Raw genomic sequence first — 25405 nt, 5'->3', positions numbered from 1 at the left:
CTCCTTACATATCCTGTGGGGTAGGGTGTCAGGCCTGGAACCCATACTAGGCCTTAGAGTTCCAGACGCTGCCACATTTTTCCCCTGAGGGGAAGAAGGGGGGTTGAGGGGTATGGTAACATTCTTCAAGCGGTCAAGGTCGGATGGGGCTCCTGCCCCACCCTTCCTTTTGATGACACCGCCTCTCTAATCTTCTGAAGCGCGGGTCAAGCCAAGCTTGATTATTATTATCAGCTTGTTCTGAAGGCGTAGCCTGGGGAAGGGAGGAATCAGGGGATGACGGCCTCATTACGTCCTCTGACTGGTCTGGTTCTGGCTCCTGGAGCTGAGCCAAAGGAATTGGTGCTCCCGAGGTAAGCCTTACCGGCCCTTCCCCCTCACTTTCGGAGTCACTTTCGGGCATGGGGCCAAGTTCGGGGGCTGGAGTCACAACAGCTCCCTTCCAGCTCTATTCTAATTGATTGATACGGTCTAGGGCAGGGGTGTCAAACTCACGTCGTCACGGCCTTGTCACATGACGTAGCGGGACTTCCCGCCCCCTTTGCTAAACCAGGCATAGGGATGGCCAGCGTGTGATTGGGCTGCGAATTTTAACAGCGCTGGTCTAGGATCTCCTGCTCCCTTCCAGCTCTATTCTGATGGACCGATCGACGACGCACATTTCGCGTGAACTCCCGAGATTTGAAAACATTCTCGAACTTTCTTCTCCAGGAGAAAAAGCCGCCGGACTCACCTTGCTTCACCGCAGTCGAGAGATTCAGTTTGGCCGATTTGATCTGGGCTTTGGCCAGGTGTAAGGAGGAGGCCAGGAGCTGGGCTGCCTTCATGTACAGGACCAGCTGTTCCACTTGCCTAGACAAGAGGGAACAAGAGGGCAAAAGTCAACCTTTCCTTTGCTAGACTCAAGACTCTCAAGGAGAGGTTCCTCCCCTCTCTCCCCCCCACTTCCTGTTGCAACTTCTGGGTGGCCGAATGTCTACGGAGAGTCTTCGTCATCCAGGTCGTGGTTGTCCCAAAAGTGTTTTTTTTTCAAGAGGCAACTGCGCTTTCTGGTTTTTCTTTGAAGACGTTTCGCTTCCCGTCCAAGAAGCTTCTTCGGCTCTGACCGGATGGTAGGGAATGGAAAGGATTTAAACTCCTTGCAGACAGCTGATCATTTGCAAACTTTTAGAGAGTCGTTGAGGCCGCTTGGAGGTTTATCTGTGTCCTCAGAGTCACCTGAGTGGTACAAATGGGTGCGGAGCCTTCTTGGAACTGCTGAAAGGACTGCATTGTAGGTAGAAGGCTCTGCACACATTTGCCCCACTCAGGTGACCCTGAGGACACAGACAAACCTCCAAGTGGCCTCAACGACTCTCTAAAGGATGCAAATGACCAGCTGTCTGCAAGGGATATAAATCCTTCCATTCCCCACCATTCAGTCAAAGCTGAAGAAATTTCCTAGATTGGAAGGAAAATGTCTTCAAAGAAAAACCAGAAAGTCCAGTTGCCTCTTGAAAAAAAGCACCTTTGGGATGTCAGCTGTTCTAAGTAAAGCTGCCTTTTGCAATTGACCGATGGAATTTTGTCAATGCCAACGGTGTCCCCAGTGGTGTTCCTGTTGTTTTGCGATTGTTTATGTTGATTGCTCATTTAGTATTCTACAACTATAACTGGGTGTTCAATATAACTGGTGAATGTATTTTTTGATTATAATCATGATTTATCACTTGTTGCTTGTATGCCTGTATGAGAGCTTATGCACCGGAGATAAATTCCTTGTGTGTCCAATCACACTTGGCCAATAAAGAATTCAATTCAATTCAATTCAATTCTATTCTATAGAAAGACTTTGTTCTATTCTATTCTCAATAAAGATTCTACTCTATCTTGTCCTATCCCTATTCCGATTCTATTAAGGATAAAAGCCAGACTGCTCCTGATCATGGGTGCACTTCTAGGGCAACCTGCCACATGAGCCTGGATGAACTCAAACATATTTGCACCTTTCCTCTACAAAGGCATGAAATCGTGTGGGGATTTTAGGTTGTTGTTGTTAGTTGCGAAGTTGTATCCGACCCATCGCGACCCCATGGACAAACTTTCCTCCAGGCCTTCCTGTTCTCTCCCATCCTCTGGAGTCCATTTAAGCTCACACCTACTGCTTCAGTGACTCCATCCAGCCACCTCGTTCTTTGCCGTCCCCTTCTTCTTTTGCCCTCAATCTTTCCCAGCATTCGGCTCTTCTCCAGTGAGTCCTTCTTTCTCATTAGGTGGCTTTTAGGTATTTATTTATTTATAAAATTTACTGGCCACGCATCTTACTTCAGGGTAACTCTGGGCAGCTTACAACCATAAAAATATAAAAACCGCAGAAAGATTTTTTTTAAAAAAACAACCCTGTAAATAAAATGTGGAATGTTGAAACGTTTTTGGTAACAGCAGGAAAGTTGAAACATGAATCTCCCTGGAAGGAGGAGATTTCCACGAATGAAAGCCAGGCGTTGGAGGGATCACTCACCCCCAGTCTTTGCTCAGCCGGCTGATCTGATCCACCACGACGCTCTCCTGGATCTGGTAGAGGGAGACGGCCGAGTTGCAGAGCTCTGGGTTGCCGCTCCGGATGGCCGTCAGATCCAGCACGCACTCCGTGAAGGCCAGCATCAAATTCAAGTGGCGCAGGGTGTCCGTGTGTTCCCTCTGGAGAGAAAGCAAGCAAAAGGCCAGCTTAGATTTTCACCCGTCCTCCGAGAGCATCAAGATTGGGCAGGAAAAGTTAAGAGCTGGTTTTGCTTTCTTCAGTGCCAAAACGATGGACTCAATATTAAGTTTTGCTTTTGGATTTCAATGTTCTTGAAAGTGTCTACGTTTGTTGGGTTCGTTAATTGGACCGATGACAGAATGGAGCTGTTGCTACATATAGACAGACCACTCTTGAACTGTTCTGGCTGTTGTAGCGCCCTAGTGGCCATGATCTGAGCATTGGCCACCGACTGGCACTTACAATGATCGGCCACTTGCAACCTTTCCTGCAGGCTTCACCATTGGTTTATGGGAAGCCGGCAGAGAAAAGTCAGAAAATCATCCCCTTTTAAAGACTCCATAATCCCTTGCGGGATGGAGTCTGGGCAACGGAATGGAGCCGAGTGTTTTATTGGCCGGATGCCCTTCCTGACGCCAGTGGAGAGTTATATTCAGCAGATATATTCTCAACGTGCCCAGAGAGAGAAATATCTGCCTCTACCTAGGATCGAACTCAAAGCCTCCTGATTGTGAGGCGAGAGCTCTAACCTCTAGGCCACAAAAGGAAGGTCAGAAAATATTCCCTGCAAATTGTTTGCAGTCCCACAAGTTTCATTAAGTCTTGGGCTGGGCTCCGGCAGCAAATAGCCCACTAACTTTGTGGAATCATCCAGTACCGACAGTCCTCGATTTACAACAGCCTATTCAAAGTTACAACGGTACTGGGGGAAAAAGGGACTTTGGGCCATTTTTCAGACTTACGGCCATTGCAGCATCCCCATGGTTACGTGATCAAAATTCAAGACACCTGGCATATTTTTATGATGGTCGCAGTGTCCTGGGGTCATGGGATCCCGTTTCGCGACCTTCTGACAAGCAAAGCCAATTGGAGGAGGGGGGAGAGAAGGAAGCCAGATTCACTTAACGACCGGGTTACTAAGTTAACAACTGCAGGGGTTCGCTGAACAACGGCAGCAAGGAAGGTCGTAACATGGGGCAAGACTCACTTAACAAATGTCTCCCTTTGCAACAGCAATTTTGGGCTTGTTGTGGCCTGTCGACAGCTGGCCCCTCCAGCAGCCGAGTCATCGGTCATCCCTCAGATGGAGAGTCAACATCCCCCAGGTCTGGAGGTGGCTGATGAGGAAGAGGAGGATCAGCTGGGTCCAGTGCCTGACGGGCGGATGCACAAAAGGCAGAGGAGAGGAGAGCAGTGGAAACCTATGGGCCGGTCCTTAGGACGGAAAAGCCACTCCTGCTAGTGAAGCCCCACCCAAGCTCTGGGGATCAAAGGCAGGGGGAGGAGATGAATAGGTGTGGCAGACAACTACTCATCTCCTGGCCAGGTGGACTTCTTAGCCTGCTGGGGGCGTGGGGAGAGGGAGAGAGAGAGAGAGAGACTTTTTGCTGCTGGCGCTCCCAATAAATAAATCTTTGAGTTAACTTCAGAGAGTTTGTCGTGTTTGGGGCACTGGGTCAGAGCAGGGCTCAATTGTGGTCGTAAGGCGAGGACTAGCTGTACCTGCATAGCCTCCCTTGAATCAAAGGGTTTTAAGACCTTCGAAGTTGTGTTATTAATGTTGTGGACAGGGCGTAGTATGGCTAAGTGGAAAGGTACGCTCTCCGCCACATAGCCTTCCCACGCTCCAGATTAACGTTGCTATAAATATTAGCCCTGGCAAAGACGGTGCCAATTCCTTGGGGCTGGGTAAAGATTTATTTAGAGATTTGATTTCCACAGCCACCCATCTCAACAAGTCTCTCTCGGCGGCATGCCTCATAAAACACAGGAACAAATTAAAAACAATTAAAATGCCAAATGCCAAGTATAACTGTAACTAGGAGGCTAACGCAGCCATGAAAGTTTTTTTTTTTTAAAAAAAGATAACTGTATTTTAACATCTTGACAAAAGCCCGTTTTTTTAACCAGTACGGGTAGCCCTCGAACCTATGACCACCATTGAGCCCAACGCTTCTGTCGCTAAGCGAAACATTTGCTGAGTGGAGTTTTGCTCCGTTTTGCAACCTTTCTTGCCACTGTCGCGAAGTGAATCACTGCAGCTAGTAACACGGTTGTTAAGTGACCCCGGATTCCCCGTTGACTTTGCTTGTCAGGAGGTCGCAAAAGGGGATCACGTGACCCCGGGGACGGTTGCCGACCGTCGTAAGTATGAGTCAGTGGCCAAGCGCCTGAATTTTGATCGCGTGACCTCAGGGTCGTGTGCAACGGTCGTAGGTGTGAAAAATGGTCGTTAAGACCACTGTTTTGAGCGCCGTTGTTAGCTTCAAAGGGTCACTAAACGAACGGTTGTAAGCTGAGGACTCCCCTGTTCCCCATTAACTTTGTAATCTCTCTCTTTTATCAGGGCAAAAAATTTTTATTTTTCCATAATAATTCCCACAATTTGACCAGTGTACAATACAATCACTTATCCAACAATCGATCCTATACTCAAATTATGCTCAATCAGGGCTGCTCGACCGCCACTCCCTCCCTTAATCCTTTCTACCCTTCTCATCCTTCTTGACTTTCCCCACCATCCTTCTCCTCGCTTTCCTACTTCCCCTCCTCTTCCCCACTTCTCACTACCATCCTTTCTAACCCTCTATCTTCTCCTCCTATCCTTTCTTCTCCCTCCCTTCTTTCCTACCTACCTACCTGCCTACCTACTTTCTTCCTTCTTTACTCCTCTTTCCTTACCCTTTCCCTTTGGGAGTGGTTACCGAGCAGTCCCGACTTTACACCATTCCAACTTGTTTAATTCTACCATTATTCCTGTACAATGGCAATCAATCAATTTATAAGCTTCCCCTTCCCCCCCTCCCCCCGAGATTTCCCAGAACAGAATACAGGGTATTGTAACTAACAAACATAATCTAAAATATAACATAAAACATATTCTGTAATCTCTCTCTTAAACCCATATACCTCCATCAAAGTTTCTTCAGGCAGTTCTGGAGCTTCAAAGCTGGGAGGCGACGTGCCGTAAGGCATGTACTTCAAGCAAGAAGCTGCCTCAGCTCCAGGAGGTGAGGACCCCATATAAATCCCAGGCGGGGAGCCCATCAGGATCCGGCCACTGGTAGAACACAGGGAGCCTCCGGAGCTGTTAGAGCCAACTAAAAGGCAAGAATAATAATAACAATTAAAAAAAAAAAGACACATCACAACACACTCTAAAGACCGTCTAAGCTTAAAAGAGCCTTCCTGGAGAAGAGAATATTTGTAGCTAAGGTTTGAATTATGAGGGGGTCCTTTGTTGCTGTCTGAGTTTGGTGGTTTTCCTGTAGACTTTTCACGACCCAACTAGGGAACTCCTACCTTCAAAACGACGCTACAGAGCACTGCCCACCAGAACAACTAGACACCAGAACAGTTTTTCCCCGAATGCCATCACTCTGCTAAACAAATAATTCCTTCAACACTGTCAAACTATTTACTAAATCTGTGCTACTGTTAATCTTCTCATCGTTCCCATCACCCATCTCCTTCTGCTTATGCCTGTATGACTATAACTTTGTTGCTTGTATCCTTACGATTTATATTGATATTGTTTCCTGACTGCTTATTTGTACCCTATGACTATCATTAAGTGTTGTACCTTGATAAAGGTATCTTTTCTTTTATGTACACTGAGAGCAGATGCACCAAAGACAAATTCCTCGTGTGTCCAATCACACTTGGCCAATAAAAAATCCTATCCTATCCTGCATTCTATTATTATTATTATTATTATTATTATTATTATTATTATTATTATTATTATTATTATTATTATTATTATTATTATTATTAATTGAATTTCTAGACCGCCCTTCTCCCGAAGGACTCAGGGTGGTGTACAGCCAGGCTAAAAACATACACAATATACAATATTAAAAACTAAATTAAGACACTTATTACACAATTGGCCGAAAAATTAAAATAATTAAAATCTAGAAAACCCCAATTTAAAATATAAATAGAATTTAAAATTTAAAAGCTAAACAGTTTAAAAACGTTTAAGCTAGCCCCGCGCGAATAAACAAATATGTTTTCAATTTGCGGCGAAAGGTCCGAAGGTCGGGTATTTGACGTAATCCAGGGGGAAGTTCATTACAAAGAGTAGGAGCCCCCACAGAGAAGGACCTTCCCCTGGGGGCCGCCAGCCGACATTGTTTGGCGGACGGCACCCTGAGAAGTCCCTCTCTGTGAGAGCGTACGGGACGGTGGGAGGCATGAGGTAACAGCAGGCGGTCCCGTAAGTACCCAGGTCCCAAGCCATGGAGCGCTATTCTATTCCACTCTACTCTATTCTTATTTATTCTATTCTTGTCCTGTCCTGTCCTGTCCTGTCTTGCCCTGTCCTGTCCTGTCCTGTCCTGTCCTATCCTATCATTCCATTCCATTCCTTTGCTTTATTCCTATTCTATTCTATTCTATTCTATTCTATTCTATTCTATTCTATTCTATTCTATTCTATTCTATTCTATTCCATTCCATATTATCAGTGCCAGAAGGGAAGAGGACTGTGGGGACCTTGCTCCTCTCTTGGTGGTTGACTTCCAGACATTTCATGACCAGACTAGGGAACATTATAAGTGCCAGAAGGGAGAAGGAGGGAGAAGAGGAAGACTGTGGGGTCCTGGGTGAGCTATGAGCTTGGTGGTTTTCTTGCAGATGTTTCATGACCAAATGAGGTAACATCATCAATGCTTGAAGGGAAAGGGGTTGGCCGTGTTTATATATATTACGTTGCCCTGTCAACGTTCATGGGAGCATTTTCTTCTTCTTAGTAGTTCTTCGTAGCCACTGTATATAAACAGAGAACAAACCCCACTCCCTTCTAGCCCTGATGTTACCTAGCTGGGTAATGAAATGTGTGCAAAAAACAACAACCACCACCAAGCCCAGAGACCATCAAGGACCACCTTGTCCTTCTCCTCCTCTTCCTCCCACTCCTCAGCAAACCCCATCCTCTGATAATGTTACCTAGCTGGGTAATGAAATTCTGCAAAAAAAACCAAAACCCAACCAAGTTCAGAGAACACCAAGGACCCCACAATCAAGGTTGCATCTGCCCTGTAGGGCCTCTATGTGACTCCAAAGTTGCTTCCATGAAAAGTTTTAATTTCAATTGGCTCAGGGGCTAGGATGTTGAGCTTATCGATTGAAAGGTCGGCAGCTCAGCGGTTCGAATCCCTGGTGCTGCCGTCTAACGGGGTGAGCTCCCCGTGACTTGTCCCGGCTTCTGCCAACCTAGCAGTTTCGAAAGCACGTAAAAAATGCAAGTAGAAAAAATAGGGACCACCTTTGGTGGGAAGGGAACAGCGTTCCGTGCGCCTTTGGCGTTGAGTCATGCCGGCCACATGACCACGGAGACGTCTTTGAATAGAATATAGAATAGAATAGAATTTTTATTGGCCAAGTGTGATTGGAGACACAAGGAATTTGTCTTGGTGCATATGCTCTCAGTGTACATAAAAGAAAAGATACGTTCATCAAGGTACAACATTTACAACACAATTGATGGTCAATATATCAATATAAATCATAAGGATTGCCAGCAACAAGTTATAGTCATACAGTCATAAGTGGAAAGAGATTGGTGATGGGAACTATGAAACGATTAATAGTAGTGCAGATTCAGATAAATAGTCTGACAGTGTTGAGGGAATTATTTGTTTAGCAGAGTGATGGCCTTCGGGAAAAAACTGTTCTTGTGTCTAGTTGTTCTGGTGTGCAGTGCTCTATAGCGTCGTTTTGAGGGTAGGAGTTGAAAGAGTTTATGTCCAGGATGCGAGGGATCTGCAAATATTTTCACGGCCCTCTTCTTGATTCGTGCAGTATACAGGTCCTCAATGGAAGGCAGGTTGGTAGCAATTATTTTTTCTGCAGTTCTAATTATCCTCTGAAAACTGTGTCTTTCTTGTTGGGTTGCAGAATCGAACCAGACAGTTATAGAGGTGCAAATGACAGACTCAATAATTCCTCTGTAGAATTGGATCAGCAGCTCCTTGGGCAGTTTGAGCTTACTGAGTTGGCGCAGAAAGAACATTCTTTGCTGTCCTTTTTTAATGATGTTTTTGATGTTTGCTGTCCATTTGAGATCTTGCGATATGATAGAACCCAGAAATTTGAAGGTTTCTACTGTTGATACTGTGTTGTCAAGTATTGTGAGAGGTGGACAGCGCTGGCTCTTCGGCTTTGAAACGGAGATGAGCACCGCCCCCTGGAGTCGGGAACGACTAGCACATATGTGCGAGGGGAACCTTTATCTGATCAAATCTAAACCTTTCTGATGGAGGAGTCATTTTAACCCCTCTTCCTTAGGCAAAGCACCAAGGACCCCCAAATCCTTCTCTCCCCTTCTTCACCAACTACACTCCGTTCTAGCACTGATGATGTTACCTAGTCGGATTATGAAATGTCTACAAAGAAGGCACCAAGGTCAGAGAGCACCAAGGTCCCACACAGTCGTCGTCCTCCTCCTCTCCACAAACCCCTCTCCCTTCTACCTAACACTGATGATGTTACCTAGTTGGGTTATGACATCTGCAAGAAAACAACGAAGCTCAGAGAGTACCAAAGACCCCACAGTCGTCGTCATCCTCCTCCTCCTCATGCTCCTTCCTCCTCCTCCCTGCAAACCCCACTTCCTTCTAGCACCGATGATGTTACCTTGTTGGGTTATGAAACATCTGCAAAGAAGGCACCAAGGTCAAAGAGCACCAAGGACCCCCACAGTCCTCCTCCTCTCCACAAACCCCTCTCCCTTCTACCTAACACTGATGATGTTCCCTCGTTGGGTTATGAAATGTCTGCAAAGAAACAACCAAAATCAGAGAGCGCCAAGGACCCCACAGTTCTCCTCCTTCCACTTCAAACTGCCCAAGGAGCTGCTGATTCAGTTCTACAGAGAAATTATTGAGTCTGTCATCTGCACCTCCATAACTGTCTGGTTCGATTCTGCAACCCAACAAGAAAGACACAGACTGCAGAGGATAATCAGAACTGCAGAAAAAATAATAGCTACCAACCTGCCTTCCATTGAGGACCTGTATACTGCATGAATCAAGAAGAGGGCCAGGAAAATATTTACAGACCCCTCGCATCCTGGACATAAACTGTTTCAACTACTGCCCTCAAAACGACGCTATAGAGCACTGCACACCAGAACAACTAGACACAAGAACAGTTTTTCCCCGAAGGCCATCACTCTGCTAAACAAAAATTCCCTCAACACTGTCAAACTATTTACTGAATCTGCACTATTAATCCTCTCATAGTTCCCATCACCAATCTCTTTCCACTTATGACTGTATGACTGTAGCTTTGTTGCTGGCAATCCTTATGATTTATATTGATATATTGACCATCATTTGTGTTGTAACTGTTGTACCTTGATGAAGGTATCTTTTCTTTTATGTACACTGAGAGCATATGCATCAAGACAAATTCCTTGTGTGTCCAATCATACTTGGCCAATAAAAAAATTCTATTCTATTCTATTCTATTCTATTCTATTCTATTCTATTCTATTCTATTCTATTCTATTCTATTCTATTCTATTCTATTCTATTCTATTCTATTCTCCACAAACGTCACTCCCTTCTAACACCGATGCCGTTACCTAGTTGGGTAACAAAATATGGGCAAGAAAATAACCCAGCTCGGAGAGTACCAAGGACCCCACAATCAAGTTTGCACCCGCCACGTGAGACCTCTTCCTGAGCTGGTGAAACAGCCTGAAGAATGCTGGATGTCCAAGGAGGCAGGATTATCAATTGCCAAGTGTGTCTCTTCTCCAAGGCCCTTACTTCTTACTGCTATTTTCCTGCACCGACCCAATTCTCTAGTTCTTTCTGCTCCTGTCCCAAAAAGGTGCTTCTTCCAAAACGCAACTGGACTTCCTCGGTTTTGTTTCTTGAAGATGTTTCGCTTCGCATCCAAGAAGCTTCTTCAGTTCTGACTGAATGGTGGAGAATGGGAGGATCTGTATTCTTGCTAGTCATCTGGTCCTTAGTATTCTGAAGGTTGATGGTTAGCTCTCCGAGGGTTGTTGAGGCCACTTAACTGTGCCCTCAGGGACACCTCGGAGGTGAAATCCAGCAGGTTCTGGAGAACTGGTAGCGGAAATTTTGAGCAGTTCGGAGAACTGGAAAATACCACCTCTGGCTGGCCCCAGAGTGGGGAGGAAATGGGGATTTTGCAGTATCCTTCTCCTGGAGTGGGAGGGAATGGAGATTGTGCAGTATCCTTCCCCTGGTGTGGGGAGGGAATGGAGATTTTGCAATATCCTTTCCCCTGGAGTGGGGAGGGAATGGGGATTTTGCAGTATCCTTCCCCTGGAGTGGGGAGGGAATAGAGATTTTGCAATATCCTTCTCCTGGAGTGGGGAGGGAGTGGAGATTTTGCAATATCCTTTCCCCTGGAGTGGGGAGGGAATGGAGATTGTGCAGTATCCTTCCCCTGGAGTGGGGATGGAATGGAGATTGTGCAGTATCTTTCCCCTGGAGTGGGGAGGGAATGGAGATTTTGCAATATCCTTTCCCCTGGAGTGGGGAGGGAATGGAGATTTTGCAATATCCTTTCCCCTGGAGTGGGGTGGGAATGGAGATTGTGCAGTATCCTTCTCCTGGAGTGGGGATGGAATGGAGATTGTGCAGTATCTTTCCCCTGGAGTGGGGAGGGAATGGAGATTTTGCAGTATCCTTCCCCTGGAGTGGGAATGGAATGGAGATTGTGCAGTATCCTTCCCCTGGAGTGGGGATGGAATGGAGATTGTGCAGTATCTTTCCCCTGGAGTGGGGAGGGAATGGAGATTTTGCAATATCCTTTCCCCTGGAGTGGGGAGGGAATGGGGATTTTGCAGTATCCTTCCCCTGGAGTGGGGTGGGAATGGAGATTGTGCAGTATCCTTCCCCTGGAGTCAGGTGGGAATTGAGATTTTGCAATATCTTTCTCCTGCCACGCCCACCAAGCCACACCACACCCACCAAGCCACGCCCACAGAACCGGTAGTAAAAAAAATTGGAGTTCACCACTGGATCACCTGTATCAGAACAGAAATTGGTGTGGAACTTTCTTGGAACTCCTGAAAGGAGTATATTGTAAATGGGTGACAGGTGGTGTCATATCCCCATCCCCACCCCTCTCTCTCTCTCTGAGAGGGCTGCTCCATTTTTAACACAGATGGAATTTTGACACACCTGGAATCCTGCATCCACGTTTGGTCCCCACATTACAAAAAAACAGGCTGAGACTTTGGAAAAAGTGCAGAGAAGAGCAACTAAGATGATTAAAGGGCTTGGAGACTAAAACGTATCAAGGAGGACAGGATAGCAGTATTCCAGTATTTGAGGGGCTGTCACAAAGAAAAGGGAGTCAAGCTATTCTCCAAAGCACCTGAGGGCAGGACAAGAAGCAATGGGTGGAAACTAATCAAGGAGAGAAGCAACCTGGAACTAAGGAGAAATTTCCTAACAGTGAGGATGATTAACCAGGGGAACAACCAGCCTCCAGAAGTTGTGGTTGCTCCATCACTGGAGGTTTTTAAGAAGAGATTAGACAGCCATTCGTCTGAACTGGTATAGGGTTTTTCCTGCCTGCGCAGAGGGTTGGACTAAAAGACCTCCAAGGTCCCCTTCCAGCTCTATTCTAATTGATTTCTTTTATACCACTGTTCCTTTCTGCCTAGAATGTGGACTTTGCTGTCTTCAAAAGATCTTTGGTCTTCCAGATGCAGATGGACCTTTGAATTTTGTCCTGTAGGGTGTGTTCATCTGTGTAGTTTTCAAGGAAAAAAACAACAATAGCCCAAGAGAGTCCAGTTGCCTTTTGAAAAGTACTTTTGGGACAACCGTGTCCTGATGATTGAGAATCTCCATCGCCATCCTCCTTCTGTAGCTTCAAGTCTCCTTGGAGATCAGGATGGCTAAGTCAGAAACTCCCCCACCTGGCTTCAGTCCTCCAGACCGAATCTGCTCAAAGCCCTTTGACCCTGAAGGAGTCGCTTCCTCACTCACCTGACATCGTCCGAGCTCTGAGAACCATGTGGGTGCAGGTCGGAGGCGTGGCACTGTTTGGAGGAGATCCTACAGTGAACATCACTGCCCTGGAACTGGCTCCAACTGGCATGGATGGATGTCCTCCAGTGGTGCCACAGGCCCCTGGGGGAGCTGGGGAAGAAAGATTACCGGGTTAGATCTCAGGAGAAGCTGGAATATGTTGTAGTGAATGTAATGCAGCGTTTCTCAAACTTGGCAGCTTTAAGATGGATGGACTTCCACTCCCAGAATTCCCCAGTCAGTGTGCTTTAAGAGGAATGGATTCCAGCTCCCAGAATTCTCCAGCCTGCATGCTTGAAAAGATGGGTGGGCTTTGATTCCCAGAATTTCCCAGTTGGAATGTTTTAAGATGGGTGGGCTTCAACTCCCAGAACTCCCCAGTCAGCATACTTTAATGAAGACCCAAATTGTTGGCGGCAATATGCCGACTCTGTAAACAGCTTATCTTTTCTTTTATGTACGCTGAGAGAATATGCACCAAAGACAAATTCCTTGTGTGTCCAATCACATTTGGCCAATAAAGAATTCAATTCTATTCTATTAGAGAGGGCTGTACGTAAGTTTAAGTGCTATTGCTATTTATGATGAATGGACTTTCATCTCCCAGAATTCACCAATCAGCATGGTTTAAAATCAGTGGACTTCAGTACCTAGAATTCTCAGCAAATCTGCTTTAAGATGCATGGACTTCAACTCCCAGAATTCCCCAGTCAGTGTACTTCAAGATAGATGGACCTCATAGAAGAACGGATATTGAAAGTTGCTAATTTGGCTGAGATGGCAAAAATCTCAGCCTTTTTGAAAGACAATATACAAGAAAGATATTTAAATGAATGGAAAAAATGAATTGACTATATCCAAAACAGATATCAGACTAAGAGATATCAGACTGCCTTTGAATGATTAGGATGTATTATTTCTGATTGCTATGGGAGAGGTTTATTTATTTATTTATTAGATTTCTAGACCGCTTTTCTCCCGAAGGACTCAGGGCGGTGTACAGCCTTATTAAAACACATAGGAACACAATAAATTTAAAATACATTTAAAATGAAATATTTAACCGGCCAATTTAAAACTAAAACGGTCAAACGACCGATATAAAACCCTAAACTATAAAATTATAAATAAATTAATACAGTTTAAAATTCAATTAAAACTAAGTTAAACTAAAATATCAAATTAAAATAATATTTAGGCTAGTCCCGCCTGATTGAACAGCAGAGTCTTCAGTTCCCGCTTGAAGGTACGGAGGTCGGGAAGTTGGCGTAACCCAGGAGGTAACTCATTCCATAGGGTCGGTGCTGCCACAGAGAAGGCTCTCCCCCTGGGGGTCACCAGCCGGCACTGTTTGGCTGATGGCACCCGGAGCAGGCCCGCTCTGTGGGAGCGCACAGGTCGTTGGGAGGCTATCGGTGGCAGAAGGCGGTCAAAGGTTAGGATTTGATGAGAATTGCAGGAGTATAACTAAGTTAGGAGGGAAAATTTTTAGTATATGTTTGTTTTATTTTTAAACTATACCTTGTGTTTGTTCCAGGAAGTGGGGGGGAGGGGTTTTTTGAAGGGAGGGGGGTTAGAGGGGGGAGGCGGGAAAGAGCTTTTTTTTGTAAAACTTTTTCAATAAAAAAAAGATAGATGGACCTCAATGCCAAGTACTCCCTAAGTCAGCATGTTTTAAGACAGGCTGACTTCAACTCCCAGTATTCCCTGGCTAGCATGCTTGAAGGTGGGTGGACTTCCATTCTCTTGCCAGGTGTGGAATTCTGGGAGTTGGAAATCTACCCGTCTTTAAGTGCCATAGTTGAGAAACAGTGATCTAAGCCGGGGGGGTCTCCAACCCTGGCAACTTTAAGCCTGGAGGACTTTAACTCCCAGAATCCTGGGAGTTGAAGTCCTCCAGGCTTAAAGTTGCCAAGGTTGGAGACCCCTGATGTAAGCTATCAGAGAGCGCGGATGGCTACAAGCCAGAACTTTAGCCCTTTCTCAAGAGCACTTTTTTTTTGCTATGGCAAAAAGTTCAGAATGATATAAGTGTCTGGAAAAAATTGCAGTTATCGCTATTGGGAAGGATTGCGGCTATTAAAATGAATGTGTTACCTAGATTTTTGTTTCTGTTCCAGATGATACCAATAATTAAAAAGGATAAAAATTTGGAAGATTGGCAGATTGGGATTAACAAATTTATATGGCAGGGTAAAAAGGCGAGGGTTAAAATGAAAATAATACAGGACTCACGGGAAAGAGGTGGCTTAAGAATGCCCAACTTTAAACTATATTATGAAGCAGTAGCCCTTTCAGTAATAAGTGACTGGTTTAACTTAACAGAGGAAACAATTTTGAATATAGAAGGTTATATGGATGGCATGCGTATTTATTTTATGAAAAAAAAGTGGATAGGGCTTTTAAGAATCATGTGTTGAGAAGTGCTCTTTTGCGGGTCTGGAAAAAATATTCCTATAAACTAGATTACAAGATTCCTATATGGGCGAGTCCCAGACATGCAATAGAGAATATAAATATAGAACAGAAACAGGAAATGATTACTTATAAAGAACTTTTGTATGCTGAAGGAGGTAGATTGCAATTAAAATCATTACAGGTATTAAATGAAGAAGGGAGGAATTATACTTGGTTTCAATATGGGCAAATAAGTGCTAGATGGAAAGAAGATCAAAAAATTGGTATAATGCAAAGGGAGGAAAATTTAATAAAGCAAATTAGAAATCAGACCCAGGAGCATATAAAGAGATTGTATAATGTGTTGCTTGAAATAGATTCGGAAAAGGATTTGGTAAAGGATTGTATGATAAAATGGGCACAGAATATTCAGGAACCAATAATGTTGGAAACATGGGAGAAAATCTGGGTTAGAAATGTTAAATTTACACAAGCACAGAATTTAAGGGAAAATTTTTATAAGATGTTTTATAGATGGCACTTAGATCCCAAAAAATTATCACGTATGTATCCTAATATCCAAGCGAAATGTTGGAGGTGTGATTGTGATGACGCTACATATTTTCATATTTGGTGGACTTGTAAGAAAATTAAGGTCTTTTGGATAAGAATTTGGTGGATTATTCAAAATGTACTGAAGAAGAAGATAAAGTTCCTGCCACAATTTTTCCTTTTGGGAATTATAACGGATTGTACAGGGATTGAGACTAAATTGATTTTGAACTTAATAACAGCAGCAAGACTGTTGATTGGACAATACTGGAAGAAAGAAGAGATACCTACAATAGAAGAATGGATACTGAAAGTTATTAATTTGGCTGAGATGGCTAAAATCTCAGCTTTTTTAAAAGACAATACGCAGGAAAGATATTTAATTGAATGGAAAAAATGGATTGATTATATACAAAACAGATATCAGATTAAGAAATATCAGATTGCCTTTGAATAATTAGAAAGTTATTTTATGTAATGGGGAGGGGGTTGGGAGATGAAAAGCTTTGGATGTGGTTAATTGGATTGGAAGGGAAAATTTTATTCTATGTTTGGTTTATGTATAACAATACCTTGTGATTGACCCGGGAAGCCGGGGGGGGGGGGGAGGGGGGGAAGGGGGGATTTTTAGGAGGGAGGGGGGAAAAAAGAGGGAAAAATGTTTTTGTTTTTTTTAAAACTCTTTCAATAAAAAAAAAAAAGAGAGCACTTTACTAATTCATCCTTTACACTCCCAAACAGCCCCCTCCGTTCCCCGCTTTTCAATGAATTTTTGGGCATCATCCATTGGCCAGCTTTCAGGGCAAAGCTGGATTTTAACATAACACAACCTGGTTTTTTTTGAAATACCGTATATACTCGAGTATAAGCCGAGTTTTTCAGCACATTTTTTGTGCTGAAAAACGTCCCCTCGGCTTATACTCGGGTCTATACGGCTTATACTCGAGTATATACGGCTTATACTCGAGGTTTTTTTTTTTTCTTTTTTTCACATTTTACCGGACTGAAGCCCTGCCGGTGCAGTGAGAGGGCGGGGCGGGGGAGCCGCCAGCCTTCTCAGCTGAGGGAGGGAGGGTTTCCCCAACCGGTAGGTGCCTCATTTCCCACCCTCGGCTTATACTCGAGTCCCCAGTTTACCCCAGTTTTTGGGGTAAAATTGGGGACCTCGGCTTATACTCGGATCGGCTTATATTCGAGTATATACGGTAGGTACCATATTTTTCGGAGTATAAGACACATCCACCTTTTTTGGGGAGGAAAATAAGGGGGTGGGGGGTGGGACGAATCTGCCTCTGCCTCCCAGCAATTTGCCTCCTTGCAGCGAACAGCCCGTTTCAGTTTCAGCACACTGAAACTGAAGTTTGTTTTTTTTTTATTTGCATTTATATCTCGCCCTTCTCCGAAGACTCAGGGCGGCTTACACTATGTCAGGCAATAGTCTTCATCCATTTGTATATTATATACAAAATCAACTTATTGCCCCCAACAATCTGGGTCCTCATTTTACCTACCTTATAAAGGATGGAAGGCTGAGTCAACTTTGGGCCTGGTGGGACTAGAACCTGCAGTAATTGCAAGCAGCTGCTGTTAATAACAGACTGTCTTAGCAGCCTGAGCCACAGAGGTTTTGACGGTTTAACAGTTCAGAATCTAGAAAGTGAGCACTGACATGTAACCAAAATAGTCCTTTGAAGTGGCCTGGTTCTTGATTTATTGTGCCCGACATAAGGTGTCTTATGTTTCTCTCTCTCTTCCCCATTGCATGCAGAAAGTCAAAACAACCTGCGCATCCCTTCACCTTACCTGTATCCATCGGCCGCTCGGTATTAAGGCTGTCAGTGCTGCCCTGGTAGAGCTGGCTGCTAAGGGGAGCCTTTGCTGGTTGGTCCGACAGCTTGCTGGTACTTACAGACCTGCGAAAGGAATGAAGGAAACGGTCAGAATATGGCTGTGTGTGTGGGGTGGTGGTGGTGGTGGTGGTGTCCGAATTGGAGATGCAGTGGTAGGATTCAAATAACTGAACAACCGGTTCTCTGCCTTAATGACCAGCTAGGTGGCTGTGGCGGGCATGGCTAGGGAGTGTGACAGGCAGCCCTCAGCCTCCTGCACCCCCTTGGGAGCAAAAATGGGTCGCGGGAGGGGACGTGCCACTCTCCCGTGCCCCGTTCTGGACCTAGTAGGCCTCCCTTCAGTCTCCTGGGAGCAAAAACGAGCCGCAATTGGGGTGGGGCTGCGCCACACACACCCTGCTCCGTTTTGGGCCTAGTAGGCCTCTCTGCAGCCTCCTGGGAGCAAAACCGGGCTGTGGGGCAGCCGCGCTGCATCCCTCCCCCCGCGCGCCTTGTTTTGGGCCTAGGAGGCCTCCCTGCACTTACCTGGGAGCCAAAATGCGGCATGTGGGGACTCCTGGAAGGAGTGGGGCCAGGCAGCAATTTAATTATCGGTTCGCCCGAACCGGCTGAATCTATGCAAGGAATCTCCAAAAATGCCAACTTTTAAAACTTGTGGACTTCAACTCTCAGAATTCCCCTGGCTGGGGAATTCTGGGAGTTGGAAGTCCACAAATCTTAAGGTTTCCAAGGTTGGAGTCTAGTGGTCTAGTACAGGGGTCTCCAACCTTGGCAACTTTTAAGATTTGTGGACTTCAACTCCCAGAGTTCCTCAGCCAACAAAGCTCAAAAATCATTGCATGATTCACCTTGTACCTGCTTACAGGCAAAGACTTAAAGCCATAAAACCAATAATTAAATCAGTGAAAACCTGGACGGAGGAATCAGAATTAAAGCTACAGGCATGTTTTGACTGCACTGATTGGAATATTTTTAAAGATACCTCTGCAGACCTGGATGAACTCACAGATACTGTAACATCATATGTCAGCTTCTGTGAAGACCTATGTGTACCTACAAGGAACTTGCGAATACACAGTAACAACAAACCTTGGTTTACACCTAAACTTAAGCAGCTACGACATTCCAAAGAGGAAGCCTACAGAAAAGGTGATAAAATGCTGTACAATCAGGCCAGAAATGCACTAACAAGGGAGATCAGAGCAGCAAAAAGAAGCTACTCTGAAAAGCTAAAGAATCAGTTTTCAGCAAATGAACCAGCAAACATGTGGAAAACTCTTAAAAATATCACCGGCTATGGCAAACCTCCTTCCCAGGCTGAAGGTAATCAACAACTGGCAGATGACCTGAATGAGTTTTACTGCAGGTTTGAAAGGAAACTACAGCCACCTATCTCCACAACCCCCATCTCAGACACACCAACAACAGCCAAGCCTCCTACAACTGAACCCATTTCATTGGGTTCACAACCCTAGTGATCACAGAAAAGGAAGTGCAGGACCTATTTCACAGAGAAAAGCCAGGAAAAGCTCCAGGCCCAGACAAGATAACTCCTTCTTGCTTAAAAGTCTGTGCTGACCAATTGGCCCCATCTTCACCCATATTTTCAATAAATCACTAGAGATGTGTTATGTTCCTTCTTGCTTCAAACGCCTACCATCATCCCAGTGCCAAGAAGCCCACCATCAAGGAACTGAATGACTACAGACCAGTTGCTTTAACATCTGTAGTCATGAAAACCTTTGAAAGGCTAGTGCTTTCCTACCTGAAAACCATCACAGATCCGCTGTTAGACCCCTTGCAATTTGCATACCGAGCAAATAGATCAACAGATGATGCTGTTAATATGGCTCTGCACTACATCCTACAACATCTTGAGTCTCCAAAGACCTATGCAAGGGTCCTTTTTGTAGACTTTAGTTCAGCATTCAATACCATCATTCCAGACATTCTTCTAACTAAGCTAAACCAGCTACAGGTACCGGAACAGACTTGTAAGTGGATCACAAGCTTCCTAACAAACAGGAAGCAGCAGGTGAAGCTAAGCAAGATCACATCAAATACCTGTACAATTAGCACAGGGGCCCCCCAAGGCTGTGTGCTCTCCCCACTTCTCTTCTCTCTGTATACCAATGACTGCATCTCCAATGATCCATCTGTTAAGCTACTGAAGTTCGCAGATGACACAACAGTGATTGGTCTCATTCGAGACAATGACGAATCCGCATATAGACGAGAGGTCGAACAACTAGCCTTGTGGTGCAACCAAAACAATCTGGAACTGAACACACTCAAAACCGTAGAAATGGTGGTAGACTTTAGGAAAAACCCTTCCATACTTCCACCTCTCACAATACTTGACAACACAGTATCAACAGTAGAAACCTTCAAATTTCTGGGTTCTATCATATCGCAAGATCTCAAATGGACAGCTAACATCAAAAAAAGGACAACAAAGAATGTTCTTTCTGCGCCAACTCAGTAAGCTCAAACTGCCCAAGGAGCTGCTGATCCAATTCTACAGAGGAATTATTGAGTCTGTCATTTGCACCTCTATAACTGTCTGGTTCGGTTCTGCAACCCAACAAGAAAAACACAGACTTCAGAGGATAATTAGAACTGCAGAAAAAATAATTGCTACCAACTTGCCTTCCATTGAGGACCTGTATACTGCACGAATCAAGAAGAGGGCCGTGAAAATATTTGCAGATCCCTCGCATCCTGGACATAAACTGTTTCAACTCCTACCCTCAAAACGACGCTATAGAGCACTGCACACCAGAACAACTAGACACAAGAACAGTTTTTTCCCAAAGGCCATCACTCTGCTAAACAAATAATCCCCTCAACACTGTCAGACTATTTACTGAATCCCCATCACCAATCTCTTTCCACTTATGACTGTATGACTATAACTTGTTGCTGGCAATCCTTATGATTTATATTGATATATTGATCATCAATTGTGTTGTAAATGTTGTACCTTGATGAACGTATCTTTTCTTTTATGTACACTGAGAGCATATGCACCAAGACAAATTCCTTGTGTGTCCAATCACACTTGGCCAATAAAATTCTATTCTATTCTGAATCTGCACTACTATTAATCGTTTCATAGTTCCCATCACCAATCTCTTTCCACTTATGACTGTATGACTATAACTTGTTGCTGGCAATCCTTATGATTTACATTGATATATTGATCATCAATTGTGTTGTAAATGTTGTACCTTGATGAACGTATCTTTTCTTTTATGTACACTGAGAGCATATGCACCAAGACAAATTCCTTGTGTCTCCAATCACACTTGGCCAATAAAAATTCTATTCTATTCTATTCTATTCTATTCTATTCTATTCTATTCTATTCTATTCTATTCTATTCTAGTGCTTTCTCCTTCTCTCAGAAAATATCCCAGAACCTTGAGGTTCTCCAGATGGCAAAGATTCCGATAATCCTGTAGTTAGGCTAATATAGGAGAAGGAGTGACGGAAGCTAGAGGTGGAATTAAAAGAGGGATCAGGCTAGAATCTCTACCCGCATTTCCCCGAAAATAAGACTGGGACTTACTTTCTTTTGGGTCCCAAAATAAGCACTAGAACTCATTTTTTGGAGGGGGGGTATTATTTTTCCCCCAGGTACTGTAGGCCCACTTTTGCTTGCTCACGGCAGGGCAGGAGGCTGCATGGTGCCCCAGTGAGGCAGGGGGTGGAGCTGCCCCACGCGCCCCAACACCTCCCTCACTTCATGGCGGCACTGGCCAATAGAATATGACAACAGCCAATATGACAACAACACTAAGACAACAGCCAATACAATATTAAAGGACACGTTCTCGCACGGGAACAGGAAGCTCAATTACAAAGATTACTTTGTCTGAAATGGTGTAGGGTTTCCTGCCTGGGCAAGGGGGTTGGACTAGAAGACCTCCAAGGTCCCTTCCAACTCTTGTTATTATGATTATAAAGCCCAAAGAAGGTATAAACCTCCCCACAGCCCAACTCCATTTTGTCAGCTGTCCGCAAATCACGTGTGGTGGGTGGTTTTGCTTCGTCGATAAATGGAACCTCTCTTTCTGATCAGCCTCCCTATGTTTCCAGTGTCTTTCTCCTAGTTTGGAACGGAACCATATGGATATTAAAACCAAATCAAACTTGGGCTTGTTTTCTAATCCAGGAGTCTCCAACCATGGTCCCTTTAAGACTTGTGGACTTCAACTCCCAGAGTTCGTCAGCCAGCTTTGCTGGCTGAGGGACTCTGGGAGTTGAAGTCCACAAGTCTTAAAGGGACCAAGATTGGAGACCCCTGTTCTAATCCGTCCGTGGTGATAAGAAATGCAAATATACATTTTAAAAAGCACCATGGGAAAATCTTGCCAGGAAAAACACCCAGCCTTTCTCTGGTCCGAGCTACACATTTGCAACGAAGGCTGTCAGATGGGGAATATCTTTTTTTTTTTGAGTGAGTTCTTTGAAACGAGGCACGTCCGCTTCCAGAAAATAGCTTTCATTTTGCTTTTAGGTGCTTTAAGGTTTACGATCGTGCGAGGACAGCAGCTGGAACGAGCTAGAAGGCAGCTCTTTTATATATACATAGCTCTTCCAATCGATGCTAAACGCTTCCAGGCCTGGCCACCGTAAATAGGGCGTAACGATTACAGCCATTATAAAAATAATAACTTCCACTTATCAAAAAACAAAGAACAAAAAGCACCCAAGAACTCTTGTTAGCATATCAACACAAGAGGGAGCAGCCTCACTGCATATTTGTTCCCAGGACTTGTCGGAAGAGAGGGTAATCGGCAACCTTAAAACCTAACTGAGTGATTATGTGCCTTCAAGCTGTTCGCAAGTAACCTTCTATCATATCGCAAGATCTCAAATGGACAGCTAACATCAAAAACATCATTAAAAAAGGACAACAAAGAATGTTCTTTCTGCGCCAACTCAGTAAGCTCAAACTGCCCAAGGAGCTGCTGATCCAATTCTACAGAGGAATTATTGAGTCTGTCATTTGCACCTCTATAACTGTCTGGTTCGGTTCTGCAACCCAACAAGAAAAACACAGACTTCAGAGGATAATTAGAACTGCAGAAAAAACAATGGCTACCAACCTGCCTTCCATTGAGGACCTGTATACTGCATGAATCAAGAAGAGGGCCGTGAAAATATTTGCAGATCCCTCGCATCCTGGACATAAACTGTTTCAACTCCTACCCTCAAAACGACGCTCTAGAGCACTGCACACCAGAACAACTAGACACAAGAACAGTTTTTTCCCGAAGGCCATCACTCTGCTAAACAAATAATTCCCTCAACACTGTCAAACTATTTACTAAATCTGCGCTACTATTAATCTCCTCATCGTTCCCATCACCAATCTCTTTCCACTTATGACTGTATGACTATAACTTGTTGCTGGCAATCCTTATGATTTATATTGATATATTGATCATCAATTGTGTTGTAAATGTTGTACCTTGATGAACGTATCTTTTCTTTTATGTACACTGAGAGCATATGCACCAAGACAAATTCCTTGTGTGTCCAATCACACTTGGCCAATAAAAAAATTCTATTCTATTCTATTCTATTCTAAAGTCCCAAAGGTCCTTTTTTTTTCAAGAGGCAACTGGACTTTCTGGTTTTTCCTCTGAAGACGTTTCGCTTCTCATCCAAGGAGCTTCTTCAGCTCTGACTGGATGATGGGGAAGGGAAGGATTTATACATAATGTAACGTAACAGAGTTGGAGGCCTTCTAGTCCAATCCCCTGCCCAGGCAGGAAACCCTACACCATTTCAGACAAATGGTTATCCAACATTTTCTTAAAATTTTCCAATGTTGGAGCATCCACAACTTCTGGAGGCAAGCAGTTCCACTGGTTAATTGTTCTCACTGTCAGGAAATTTCTCCTTAGTTCTAAGTTGCTTCTCTCCTTGGTTGTTTATTTTATTTATTAAATTTTTATACCGCCCTTCTCCCGAAGGACTCAGGGCGGTGTACAGTTTCCACCCATTGCTTCTTGTTCTACCCTCAGGTGCTTTGGAGAACAGTCCGACTCCCTCTTCTTTGTGGCAACCCCTGAGATATTGGATCACTGCTATCATGTCTCCCCTAGTCCTTCTTTTCATTAAACTAGACATACTGAGTTCCTGCAACCGTTCTTCATATGTTCTAGCCTCCAGTCCCCTAATCCTCTTTGTTGCTCTTCTCTGCATTCTTTCTAGAGCAGTGGTTCTCAACCTTTATAGTGCTGCAACCCCTTTAATACAATTCCCCATGATGTGGCGACCCCAACCGTAAAATCATCCGCAAGCATGTGCAAATGATAGGCGGCGATCTCAGTGCGCCTCAGCAGCCGCAGAAGGGGGGAAAAAGCGGCAAACTGTTTTTTTGAATTTGGCTAGCGTATTGGCTAGCGATCTGAACTGCATGCGATTGCCTTGAGGACAGAGGCATTAAAGCAGAGACTCCTCCCCTATTAAGTTTATTGCGCCTGAAGCCAGATTAGGCTAGCGATTAGGAGTGATTGCAGATAGCTGGCCCTTTGCATTCTTTTAGAGCAGGGGTGCCCAACTCAAGGGGTGCTTCGATCTGGCCCGTGGTGCCAACTTGAAAACAGCGAAGGATTGGCCTGTGATGCCTCTGCCAGCGTGCGGCCCTCCCGAGCTTTGTTTTCACTGGCAGAACGATCGGGCCAATCGCCCCCAATATGAGTGACATCGAGCTGGTCACCTCCGAGGTCAAACACAACCCTGATGCCGCCCTCAATGAAATCCGAGTTTGACACCTCTGTTTTAGAGGGTCGTTGAGGCCACTTGGAGGTTTGTCTGCGTCCTCAGGGTCACCTGAGTGGTGTAAACAGGTGTGGAGCCTTCGTGGAACTGCTGAAAGGATTGTGTTCTAGACTGGAGATACATGAGGTCGTACCTTCCCTTTTGTTGAGAGCAGGCTCTTTAATTTGGACATAGATGGCCTCTTTGACCATCTCTTTCAAACCAGCGGTTCTCTCCAAAGTCCAAAATGTGGACTTTGCAAGGAATATAAATCCTTCCGTTCCCCACCATCCGGTCAGAGCTGAAGAAGCTTCTTGAATGAGAAGCGAAATGTCTTCAGAGGAAAAACCAGAAAGTCCTGTTGCCTCTTAAAAAAAACCAAAACCACCTTTGGGCTAACTATGACCTGGATGACGGAGAAGCTCCATAGACATTTAACCTACTGTATTTTTCGGAGTATGAGACGCACCTTCGTTTTTGGGGAGGAAAATAAGAAAAAAGGTGATTGGCAGGTGGATCGTCCTCCCGGAATACCCACAATCAGCTGTTCCCAGAGGTGAATTTTAGCAGCAGGTTCCTTGGTTATCAGCTCTGTGCCTTGTTTTTTTTTTTTTTGCTTTTTTTCTGCCTCTGAAAGCCTCCGAAACAGCTTCCGAAAAAAAGCCTCTGAAGCTCCGTTTGACGGCTTCTTTTCTGAAGCTCTGTTTGGGGGCTTCTTTTCTGAAGCTCTGTTTGGGGGCTTCTTTTCTGAAGCTCTGCTTGGGGGCTTCTTTTAAATAAAATATGAATAAATAAATATGAATAAATAATAAATCTTTTCTGAAGCTCTGCTTGGGGGCTTCTTTTCTGAAGCTCTGTTTGGGGGCTTCTTTTCTGAAGCTCTGTTTGGGGGCTTTTTTTCTGAAGCTCCGCTTGGGGGCTTCTTTTCTGAAGCTCCGTTTGGCGGCTTCTTTTCTGAAGCTTCTTTTCTGAAGCTCCGTTTGGGAGCTTCTTTTCTGAAGCTCCGCTTGGGGGCTTTTTTTCTGAAGCTCCGCTTGGGGGCTTTTTTCCTGAAGCCC

General features: G+C 44.6%; 1 protein-coding gene across 4 annotated transcripts in view; it reads right to left on the bottom strand.

Annotated features, from left to right (window-relative positions):
• The window catches only part of ULK2 (unc-51 like autophagy activating kinase 2), a 159957-nt gene that overhangs the window by 10919 nt on the left and 123633 nt on the right, over positions 1 to 25405 (bottom strand). For all 4 annotated transcript variants that reach the window (XM_058164032.1, XM_058164033.1, XM_058164034.1 and 1 more), the window contains 5 exons: positions 17524 to 17633; positions 12730 to 12882; positions 5651 to 5841; positions 2501 to 2679; positions 734 to 852 (listed from right to left, as the gene is read on the bottom strand). In XM_058164032.1, the coding sequence (XP_058020015.1) occupies positions 734 to 852; positions 2501 to 2679; positions 5651 to 5841; positions 12730 to 12882; positions 17524 to 17633 (752 nt within the window). The remainder of the gene's footprint in view (positions 1 to 733; positions 853 to 2500; positions 2680 to 5650; positions 5842 to 12729; positions 12883 to 17523; positions 17634 to 25405) is intronic.

The sequence above is a fragment of the Ahaetulla prasina genome, chromosome 1 (assembly GCF_028640845.1).
Source record: "Ahaetulla prasina isolate Xishuangbanna chromosome 1, ASM2864084v1, whole genome shotgun sequence".
Taxonomy (NCBI): domain Eukaryota; kingdom Metazoa; phylum Chordata; class Lepidosauria; order Squamata; family Colubridae; genus Ahaetulla; species Ahaetulla prasina.
This window is presented reverse-complemented; position numbering and strand designations above follow the sequence as displayed.